Source organism: Pleurodeles waltl, chromosome 1_2, assembly GCF_031143425.1.
Source record: "Pleurodeles waltl isolate 20211129_DDA chromosome 1_2, aPleWal1.hap1.20221129, whole genome shotgun sequence".
In the NCBI taxonomy this organism is placed as follows: Eukaryota; Metazoa; Chordata; class Amphibia; order Caudata; family Salamandridae; genus Pleurodeles; species Pleurodeles waltl.
This window is the reverse complement of record NC_090437.1, coordinates 1,297,709,695-1,297,721,786: the sequence shown is the minus strand read 5'-3', so window position 1 is coordinate 1,297,721,786 and position 12,092 is coordinate 1,297,709,695. Positions and strand designations below refer to the sequence as shown.

The 12,092-nt window shown below is 44.7% G+C and overlaps 1 protein-coding gene across 2 annotated transcripts in view; it reads right to left on the bottom strand.

The window, feature by feature from the left end:
• Positions 1-12,092, bottom strand: part of NAGK (N-acetylglucosamine kinase) — a 173,130-nt gene that overhangs the window by 30,220 nt on the left and 130,818 nt on the right. For both annotated transcript variants that reach the window (XM_069205395.1, XM_069205404.1), the window contains exon 8: positions 4,610-4,707. In XM_069205395.1, coding sequence (XP_069061496.1) covers positions 4,610-4,707 — 98 coding nt within the window. The remainder of the gene's footprint in view (positions 1-4,609; positions 4,708-12,092) is intronic.

The window sequence follows — 12,092 nt, the reverse complement described above, 5'->3', positions numbered from 1 at the left end:
GAATATGCAAAGGAAAGCAGAAAGGGTAGTCGTTGAGAGCAGCCAGTGCCCCAGGAAATTTGAAAAGGTGTGCTGAAAATGGAGAGCCTACCATGGGCTGAAGGTACTAAGTCCAGGGTATCTTCATTCCCTGTATCTCCTATGAAACCACATTCTGGACTACGGGTGTGGAGGGGTTGGAGGGAGCAATGTAAGATTTTTTGTGAGTCTGGTATCCTTGACATCAAGGTTGAGAGGTCAGGAGGGAGGGGGAACTCTCTCACGTATGATCTCATCAGCCTGATATCCATCTGTACTGTATGCTTGAGGTTTGTGCGTTCTAAAACAATAATAAGAATTTAAAACAATCTTATCTGTTTGTACAGTCTACTGAAAATGTAGATGATGGGGCAAACTGCCAGGGGATTAGTATGGGGGAAAGGCGGGGTGACGAGGTATAAAAGACCCTTAAAGATGTATAGTTTTGATCTAATGCAGTGACTCATTATTACACACACACACACGACCTTTATTATTAAAAAGTATATACAAAACAAAACAAATGGAACCCTATAGTAAGCGGTAACCTAGGGGATTCTTTGTATTTAGAAACATACAAGTATTCCCTCTAAAAGTATTTGAGTGATGGGATAAAGGAACAAATACTAGTGACCAGGCTTTAAGTTGCTAAGTACAACAAGCGGGTTTTATCAAGCCACATGTTGGACCGAAGTATGCTCTTTAATAAAAAAAAAAAGACACCTCTAAAATTAGTTGTGACTATAGCCTTAAAATTCTAACTAAAAAGAAATCCCACCACCTTTGTGACTTCCTTGATTGTCCAGGTGGCCAGATAGCTAGCCACGTGTGACCACTAAGGATCACAGTCCAGGAACCCTTTAAGAGTCTAACTTGTTCCTTAAATATTTGCTGAGACTTGTGTCAAATGCATAGGGCACTTACCAATATTTGTCTTTTTTTTTAGAGCGTGCCTGCATCATTTTTTTCCAGTTGCCAGGATACACAGGGATCACATGCACCCACAATAATTCAATGAGGCAACAGTAGACAATGGACACCTATCTACTTGAAGAAAAGGGCAACTTTTACTTCAGTTGGGGATATCTCTAGAACGGGTTAAATGATTAAACAATGGTGCAATCTGTTCTTAATTTAGTGTGACCTTCACTCAACAAAAGCCCAGGCTTTCAACCCCGGGGATGATGATCAGATGTCTCCTACAGCGGTGTAGCTATCATTGCCAGGGTGGGTGGGAAGAGCTAGTGCAAATTATATAAATTGTTCTGGCGCTGTTAGGCACATAGGTGCTCTGGGTACCTGGCCGGCATAATCAGGAGGATGTGGTTCAAATGTAGTGACCAATGGTATATATTAAGCACTGTACACTGGTAAAACCGTGGTAGATTTTAGTGGCTAATTTACACTGTCCTCTGCCTTTGTAACTACATTTGGAGAATATGATAAGAGAACACAACTTTTTCAAGGCTACACAAGGTCCAGTGAAGGACAACCGTGGCAGGAGATAGACACCCAAGCATAATGTAACAATATTGTGGCCTGTCAAGTCCAAAACGTAAAAGTACATCTGGCTCCCGAAATCGCACTACACTACTCCTATCCTTCATATTGAGGAACTGTCCAAGTAGAAGCAGAGCAAAATCAGGCAACAGTGTGAAGCCCGCTCAGTCAGTTGCAGCGGGGAGATTATGCTATCTGTATAGGTGGAATTTCATGATGCCCTCTTGATGAACCGGTGACTTATCAGGGGCACAAGCCATCTATTTTTCTGTCATCTCTGGAGTTGTGTTTGGCAATCATATGGATGCTGCTAAGAGGCGATTACTTTCGTCGCCTATTACATATCTGAGGTTGGTGGCTGCACTGCTTATTTTGTTCGACTGACTGGACAGGATTCACACTATTGCCTGATTTAGTACTGCTTCTACTTGGACAGGTCCCCAGTTGGAAGGATAGGAGTAGTGCAATTTTGGGAGCCCAGTGTACTTTTACGTTTTGGAGTTGACAGGCCGCAATATCATTACTTTATGCTTGGGTGTCTGCCTCCTGCCATGGCTGTCCTTGACTGGACCTTGTATAGCCTTGAAAAAGTCACACAGGCGACGAAACACGTGTTGGCTGTTGCTGTGGATACTTCTACATTGAGTTTTTTTACAGAAGATCTGATTTTGCTCACCAGTAAATGGCATCAACCTTACAATCTTCCATGGACGTTTCGTGGATGTGATTACACTGTCAACTTTGCTGTGTGTGCTGCAGTATTTTCTTTTATATATGTGCGTACACACTAGGAAGTCTCTGCTACAACTATGCACATCTGCCAATACCTCATGCTAATACCTCCTACAGGACAAGATGAGAGAGGAGGAGGCGGCAGATTTTGAGTCTAATGGAATTAAGAGAATCAGGATCTTACAATAAACTGACAAGTATCAGCAAGGACTTGGCTGGCAACCTACTTTCTAAAATCATCTGAGCATCTGATTTCAAAGAGCATGCTATCACTAGTGAGAGAGATGAGCTTCTTATATAAAGAACACTTTCCTTTGCTATTAATGGTGTAAGGGTGTTCACTGTTCCAGGCAAAGCCATATGTTGTTGCTAGAGTGCTCCCCATCCACCGAAAAATGGCCTTATTTTAGCTGCCTCACATCAATGCAACTCCAAAGGGAAATATGTTCCTCACATTTTTTCAGATTTCCTCACTTTCCTGTTGCAAATGCTGGCATGTATGCTATCATCAAGTGAACACATGGAATTGTACATATGATGAAATATCATCAACATGCCTTAGGGGAACAGCTATGAGGCTTGCAGACAGCAGGGCTTCCACTGTAAAGTGAAGCACTAAGGCTTCAGCAGAGCCGAGCAAAGAGATAGACTTTAAGCAACATTGTTAGTAGGTATTCCGTGGAAGCCCAGGCCTGGAAAAAGGTAGGGTTTGCATTGTTAAGCCCTTGATGCCTACTGAATCAGGAAAGCAATCACAGACATAGGGCCATCATAGGCTGCCCTGACCCAGACCACCCCTTCTCTTCGATTGCCCTGCTTCGGACACCTTAGCCGTGGTTTCACAAAGGATATCACTGGCTCCCATGTAAACACCTAAAATGGACCTATGTGTCTGCATTTGCTTAGAATAAAACAGTCATAATTGTGGTGCAGTGGGCCCCACAAACCGTTTGGATCTGGTGATATTGCACCAGTTGCACCTATGCATTTAATCCCTATACCCCTAGCTCACCCCTTAAACATCAACAGGTTCACCTGAGAGATATTTAAATACCCCCAACCGGCTGTCAGTCACTTCCCTATAGATCTCAGAGACTGTCCTTTCACCACCAAAGACCCTTAGCTGTCTCTCAGATGCGCATACCCAGGCCCTGCAACATCCCAGAGCACTTCTGCTAAGATATCATTGACGTACTCAGACAATCCTAGTAGGCCATCGTAACCCTTTGCTATATCCTGGACACCCCTGTCAGCCTTGAGGTACCCATTGCCAACTTTCAAAAGCATTAGGAGCTCCTCATGAAGCTCTCAAGGGCTTTAAGGCTCAGCTCTGTCCAACCATCCATCTGGATATTAGATACCTTGGCTAGCACTCAGTCCACATTTGAACACTCCACGTTAGTTATTAGACACCAATAGATATCTCTTACAAACATTCAGCACACGTACAAACACTGTCAGTAGGCCCTCCAAAACCCACAAAAGCACTCAAACAACACTGATGGCCCGCTGCTTACCTTAAACTATCCCCAGAGTGTCCTTGGACAAAACCAGAGACCTTCAAGCCTGCCTTCAGGTTACTCTAAGTAGTACGTAAACACCTCTCAGAGACTCCCCTACCTTTAGACATCCCAATGGGACATAATTATAGACTTCCACTTTGTGCTCCGTTACCCACAGCTGTTACCTGAACACAACAGACCTGACCTCAGAGTGTCTTGGTGTGCCCCTAGAAACCTTCAGAACGCCCACAGAGGTTCTCAGCATGCCCTCAGTAACGCCAATTGGTCCTGTGCTCCCCTAGTTGGCTCTTCTCAGTTGGCTCATAGATCCCTCTAGCAATAGGCCTTCTGCTGCCCTTCAGACACCCCCTGCCGGCTATCATAAGATTCTCAGCTCAACTGCCTTGTCCCTGGATTCCCTCAGCTAGTTTTCAGACAGCCAGTGCTTGTACATAATCTACCCTTTAAGAGGTTAGGCAAACACCAAATGACCTTCGACTGCCTCTTACTGAAAGTGTCATCTACCGTCTTTGGCCCAAAGCTTTTCATCAGACACCCCAAGCTGGTCCATCAACTCCACCTGTTTAAACTGAGTGGGCGGTAGTAAAGTTCACGCAAAAGAAGGTGTACTTGACTGCCCTCTTGACATCAGAGCCCAGCCCAATAAAGCAAAAGGGAGAACCCCCAGCGGACTTGCATGATTGTTTAACTCAGTGAAGGGACAAATATACTAAGTGTGCAGAATGATACAGGTATGGGGCAAGACTTCTTAAACAAAGCTATGCAATGGATATTCATCCCAACAAAAGGTCTGAAAATTGGAATATGAGAAACGGATTTCAGCAAGATGTAGTTACCTCATCAATCCTGGGCAGCACAGCCACTATGTGACGAGCGAGAACTTCCCCAGCCTTTGTGAAAACATGGCAGCAAAGAGGGTCCCCTTTAACTGCGCCTGGTAAGGTAAATAGATGAGAATTAGGAACCATAAAACACCAGCGGTTTTTTCACTATGATAGAGCCAGTCATTACCAAGAGGGCATAGTCTTACAATGAGCATTCTATACAACTGGAATAATGCAGGAAACACAGAGGAATTTATTATAAGTCGCTGATCACTGTTGTCAATATCCTAATGAACACAACAGAACTTCTCTTTCCAGATAGTACTGATATAGATGGGAAGGCTTGCTGCTTACTTTAATTCATGATGCTAACAATACATGCTCAGGGCTTGAAAAATCTACTCTACCACTCGCTATGGCGAGTTTTATTTTATGACGTCGATCTATTTTTAGATTCCACTCGACCCTTCTGGCAAGTGGATAAAGAACAGGTGTTCTGTTCAGTCAGAAACTGCATTAGCAATTAAGATGCATTTAAATCTTATACTTGTCACATTTGCTCAGTGTTCAAAGAAAGAGGTCCATATTCAGTTTGTCTTCTTGCAATGCAAATACTTTTCCTTGTGACTGCAGAGTTCCAGGATTTTGTAAGGTGAACTGTCTGACCTATGTGAAATAAAAGGTGTTTGGTATCAGGTTTTTCTTAACACACAACATTTATATAACTAAGTCAACTTTACTAACATTTCTAAATATATTTCAGTAGCTGTGAAAGACGATTTTTTCTACTTCAGTGTGATGAAAAAAATATTTTAATAGGATGAAAAAAAGTCAGAACACTTTACTTGGTGATATGCAAATGATAAATGTTTTCTAAAACCCAATTTTCACAGATTATTGTTAATACACTGTATAGTTTTATCAGTAAAGCTGCAAGTTAGTAGGAAGGTTTTTGGACATGTCTTGCAAATTTACTGTCTGTAAATGACAGTGGCTGCCACATCATGCTTTAGTAATATATTTATTAAAAGTGAGTGTTTAAACATGAACTGAGAAACTATCCTGCCCTGATGGCAAAGCTATTACTAAACTAAGAGGCAAGTCATGCATGGATCATGTGTACCCTATATGTGGGCTAGATTTATTATACATGGAGCAAATGTTTAGTGTATTTAATCAAACAAAAGAGGACTGTTTTACAGCAGAAATGCTGAACTCACATATTTGAAGGTGCACTCATGTGAGAATGAAGAAAAATGTGACAAATACAATATTTGCCAAGGATGACACAATTTGAGACCTGTTTCCGGGTCAAGTACATTACAGTTAGGTCGAATAGATTATTCAAGCTACTCGACCTGCAGGTCAAGTAACATCTTTATGATTTTTCTAGGCCTGATGCTCAACTCGGGAGGTATTATAGTATTATAGGGATCCTTCTTTAAAATGTGGGTGGGTAATTGAGAGAAGTGCAGATTGAGCTAAATTGTAGGTAACTCACATTAGCTTATATCTTCTTACAGACATCTGGTCTGCCAAAGGATCCTGCCACATTAGATGGTAGGTGTACAAGTGAAAAATCTGGTGTAGTCTTCTTTAATATAACCCTCCATTGTTAGCTCTAATGATTCTAGGTAAAATGCTGTGTTCATAACATTTATGTATAGTTACTAAAATTTGTGAGAAGCATTACTGAATCATATTTTGACGCTCATGTTTAGACTACACTGAAACAATATAGATTGTCTTAGTAAACCACATGGGCCTTTTTTCTTACTCAATGGGAGGGGCTCTTTTGAAAGGACACCAAGCAGAAGGTCTGAGGACGGGTAGATTTACCAGTTCAGGCCAGTTACAACTACAGCAGTTACATATATTGCAGGTTATGGGTAAAACACAGTGCCCCAGCTACAGTGTCAACTGCTACGAGCAAGAGTAGCTGTGTCACCAACAATTAACTATATCTGCTTCCTACTCTATAGAGGTGAGGAGGGAAGCTGAGGTCCTGGACCTTGAGTTGCCCTCGGTGGCCATCAGAACTAATCTCCTGACAAGGTGCTCCAACTGGGAGCTTCCACCTTAGAATCCATGTTCTCATTTAATGAGGCCCTCGCGGATGTCCTACTAGGTATCTGGTCCATACCCAGCACATGGGCTCCTGGGAACAGGACAACTGCCCGCCACCATCGCCCCACCCCAGGGGACCCATGTTTTCTTACGCAACACCCATCCCTGAGAGCTTGATTAACCAAGCTTCTACGTTCCCTTCCGCAATATAGATATAGATAGAGAATCCAAAAGGTAGGACACACTTGGGAAGAAGAAGATGTTTTCTTTCACCAGCCTTGCACTGCGGTACATGAACACTGCATGCCTTTTGGGCTATTATTCCCACACGCTGTGGGATATGGTTGTGCAAGTGCTGCCAGAGGTCCTGGAGGAGGCCCGGGCTGTACTCTCTCAGGCTGTTACTGATGGGAGAGACACAGCGAAGTTCACAGTCCGTTGCGGACTGGACAATACTGACTCAGAGCTTCTTCAACAGTGGCACTGAGGCGCCACGTCTGGGTTAGGGCATCTGGCTTTTCAGGGGATATCAAAGCCACTTTGATGAACATGCCCTTTGATGGCACCCGTCTCTCCAGAGCCAAGGCAGATTTGGCGCTCAATCGCTTCAAGGATTCTCGTGCCAATGCCAGGTCTTTGGCTCTCATGGTGGCCCTCGTTCCTACCAGTCTTTCGCCCTTTTCATGGCTACAGAAGGGGCCTCCAACTGCATTCCTTCCCGATCAGTCACAGTGCTATGCATGCTGCCCAGCTTCTGCATGGCAGAGGGCGCAGGATCCATTAATCACGTGGGGCCTAGGGCCAGTGGAACGGAGGATTCGCCATCACCTACTCGGCTGGCAATCCATCATGTCAGATAGGTGGATTTTGTGGATAGCCCAAAGGAGCTACTACCTTCCCTTTGAGACTACTCTTCGATATATGCCATCAACGATCGGATGACAGAGGATCACTTGTCTCTTCTCCGCAAGGAAGTTATGGCTCTGTTGGCCAAGGGAGCCATCAAGAGGTTTCCTGTGCCAGAAGTAGGTCGTGGTTGCTATTCCTGCTACTTTCTGGTACTCAAAAAGAACAAGGGCCTCAGCCCTATCCTAGACCTTCGGTCCCGCAATCTCAAGAAGGAGTAGTTCAAGATGCTCACACTGGCTCAGGTTCTATCTGCCATCGACCCAGGAGACTGGAGGGTAGCGCTGGACTTGCAGGACGCTTATTTCCATACTGCCATGCCTGCCCACAGACATCAATTGAGGTTCACGGTAGGCCACACGCACTTTCAGTTCACTGTGCTCACCTTTGGCCTTACCAGCACCTCTTGGGTGTTCATCCCAGGTTGTTGTCTCTCAACTCCAGACTACAGTGGACCTCTGCATTCGCTTGGGTTCACTATAAACGTCCTGAAGTCACACTTGACTCTCTCTCAGACACTCCCTTTCATCAGAGCTGTTCAAAACACATTGCAGTTGCAGGCTTATCCTCCTGAGCGGCGAGTCCAAGATATTCACGCTGTGATACCAATGTTTTAGCCTCTATCTTGGATTTCGATGAGAATGACTGAGGCTGCTGGATCTCATGGCTTCCTGCTGGTGATACATGGCAGATGGCATATACAGGCTCTGCAGTGGGACCTGAAGTTTTAGTGCCAGATCTCGGGGGGAAATATTGGAGGGAACTGCGAAAGATATGCAGTGGTGGTTAAGGAATCGTGAGTGGGTCAGAGGCATATCCCTCTCCTTCCCTAACCACATCTCACAGTAGTGACAGATGCTTCATTTCTGGGATGGGGAAGCCACATGGGAGAGGTGGAAATCAGAGGCATATGGTCTCTGGTGGAATCAGACTCCACATCAACTTGTTGGAGCTTGGTGCGATCCAGCTAGCATTAAAAGCATCTCTTCCCTTTATCAAGGGAAAGATAGTGCAGGTGTTCACGGACAACACCGCCGCCATGTGGTACTGCAACCAGCAGGGCGGCGTAGAGGTCATGGACCCTTTGTCAAGAGGCTCTGTGCCTCTGGACGTGGCTGGAACAGCGGGGGATATCCCTGGTGGTTCAACATCTGGTGGGCTCTCTGAAAGCCAGAGCAGACAAACTAAGCCGGAAATGCCTAGCGGATCACAAATGGCTTCCTCTTCCGGAGGTGGCGCATGGTCTCTTTCAGCAGTAGGGAGAGTCTTGGTTGGATCTGTTTTGCTCCGCAGAGAATGCGCAATGTCAGCAGTTTTGCGCGTTGGATTTTCCAGGGCAGTAATCGCTGAGAGGCGCCTTTCATCTTGAGTGGAACTCAGGCCTTCTGTATGCCTTTCCACCCATAACACTTCTGCCCAGAGTTCTCAAGAAGATCAAGAACAAATGGGCCCAAGTAATATTTGTGGCTCTGGATTGGGCACAGAGAGTCTGATATCCTGAGCATGTCCATCGATCCTCTGATCAGAGGACTGACCCTTTGGGAGGATCTTCTGTCGCAGCGGCAGGGGAGGGTTCTGCACCCGAACCTGTCCACTCTCCGCTTTCTTACGTGGAGATTGAGTGGCGGCAGTTGACAGCTTTTGACCTTCCTCCCAAAGTCTGTAAAGTAGTCTTGACATCCACGCGTCCCTCCATCAAAACAGCATACACCTGTCGTTGGAAGACATTTGTGGCACTGTGCACAGACAAGTATGCTGACCCTCTTTCTGCCCCTCTTTTTGAGGTCCCTGTTGTTTATCCTTTCCCTAGCCCAGCAGGGCTCTGCTAAGAGCACTCTTAAAGGTTATTTGTCTGCTGTTTCTGCTTTTTTGAAGTTGCCTGACCAAGCTTCTTAAATTAAGTCCCCTAATGAACGGAGGTTCCTCAAAGGTCTTACACATCTTTTTCCTCCATCCCGATTCATTATGCCGAATGGGATCAGAATTTGGTTTTGACATTCCGAACGTGTACTCCTTTTGAGACTCTCCAAAACTGTCCTCTCAGGCTTCTCACTTTGAAAACAACCTTCCTTATGGCCATTACATCTGCCTGCGGGGTAATTGAGCTGCAGGCACTGCTATCTAAGACACCCTACCTTTTTATATATTCTGACAAATCACTGCTTCGTACTAGGGCCTCTTTTCTGCCCAAAGTGGCTACGCCTTTTTATGTAGGCCAATCCATCACCTTGCCTACTTTTTACGCACCCCCACATCCTTCTAAAGAAGAGGAGAGACTTCCCCGTCTATATCCAAAAAGAACGTTGCCATTTTCCCTTGATTGCACAAAAGAGTTCTGGACGGATGATCAATTCTTTGTTGGTTGTTTGAGTGAGAGGTGCAGAAGTGGACCATCACCAGATGGGTCGCTCTCTGTATTAAGGTCTGCTATGCACTGGCCTAGAAGCAACCCCCTGAGGGTTTGTGTGCTCATTTTACCCAAGCTAAAGCTGTGACCACTGCGTAACCTCCAGTCCTTGACATCTGTCCGGCGCCAATGTGGGCATCTCTGCACACGTTCACCAAACACTACTGCCTGGACAGTCAGGTCCATAGAGTCCTGCAGGACTTTCTACTATGAACTTGGTTCGCAGACCCATCTCCGGGGATGGTATTGCTTGGGTATCTTTTCAAAGGTAAGGAAACTGCAACTAGAAGTCTGTATAAGACAGGGATGTGGAATTCCTATCGCCCGACGCCTGGGACATCTTGTTTGGGGTCAAGGGCAACAAGTTTTTATGTTTACTTTGTCCTTGGGACAAGTAGGCCCAACTCTCTGCAGCACAAACCCTTTGGCTGCCTGTTTACAGAGAGTGGAACTCTCTGCAGTTGAGGTAATGTGTTTTCAAAAGATAATGCTGTTCGAACCTGTATTTATGGTTCATTATTTGAAAGCCTTCATTATTAGGGTGAGTGCTGTAAATAAATGTTTTAGGTCACACTTCACTACGGACGTTGGTTCCAGTACAAAAAAAAAAAATGTGTATACACATGTTTGAAAAGTTTAGGCTATGAGGCTAAGTATAATGCTCCCAGAATGCTCTCTGATTAGATGCAAATGAAGTGTCATTTAGTAAAATGTTTTGATGCATGCTAGTATTTCCCAAAAATATTTCTAATGGAAAATCAGTGTAACCATTTTCAACACAATTATGGGAAGCATGAAAATAAACAAACACTGACAAAGCCAACTGTTCTGACATATTTTTATAAGTCTTTTAGTTTCATCAATGCGTGTCTTGTTTTGACATGGCTTTTGTAACACTTTATTGTTGTGGGAGCTACCAGGCCCTCAACATTGTAACAAACACTGGCAAAAAAAAAACCAAAACGTTTTTGAACTCTAAAAGCACACGTTTCCAACAGTGGCATAACAAAGGCCCCGCAGCCGCTCTCCAGGGGGCCCCTTCAGCACAGCACCTGCCCTGAGTGAGTCTGGAGAGGGGGCTCCTCCATGTTCTTTGCAAAGGGACACCCTCCAGTTTCGTTACGTCACTGATTGCCACTGTAGTTCCTGACACTGAACAAAACTACTTTGTGTGCCAATATACTCCTTGTGGAAGAGCAGAATGCGATCCGTCACAGTAAAGACAGCCAAAAGAGAGAGAAATAGAAGTTTAATAAAAACAAAATGTCTTTGTTAACACCAGACCTAATTAGGGACCAAGACCCACATGTAGGTAGCTTTTTGCATGTCGCAAACAGCGACTTTCGCTGTTTGCAACGTGCAAAAAGCACATTGCGATGCACAAACCCAGTTTTGCGATTCGGTAACTTGGTTACCGAATCGCAAAACGGGTTTGCGACTCGCTATTACGAAGGGGTGTTCCCTTCCTAATTGCGACTCGCAGTGCAATGTAGGATTGTTTTGCGAACGCGGGCGCAAACCAATTACAGTTTGCACCCATTTCAAATGGGTGCTAACACTTTCGCAAAAGGGAAGGGGTCCCCAAGGGTCAACCCTGGAAGAAGTTCTAATTCTGCCATTGTCAGGAGTAAATGTCCAACCTTTCTTATTATGGGAAAATATTAGAGAGAAGCTGGTGAAAATCTTTAAAACATGCAGGTTAGTAGGTTTGCAGACTCAAAGGCATTCCAGCCCTGGAACTATTGCTTACTGCTTCCTCCAGCCCCAGTATGCAGATCTGCAGAAAGGTGGCAAAATAAGGAAGTTGCTACAGTAGGGATTGAAACTGCAAGTGTTCAAGCCCTACTGTGGTAGTAGCCCTGGCATAATCAGAGAGGCTATTATCAGAGCTGTTACATAATGAGATTGCTGCCATAATTTGGCGCCACACTACATGGCACCAAAGGGACAAGTAGATCTTTTTACAGGACAAGTAGATTTGAAAAGCAACCTGTCCCCTGGACAAGTAGATATTTGAATAAATTCCACACCCCTGGTATAAGATGAACAAGCTACTTATCTTCAGTAACGCCTTATCTGGTAGAGACAATATCTAGTTGCAGATTCCTTATCGAC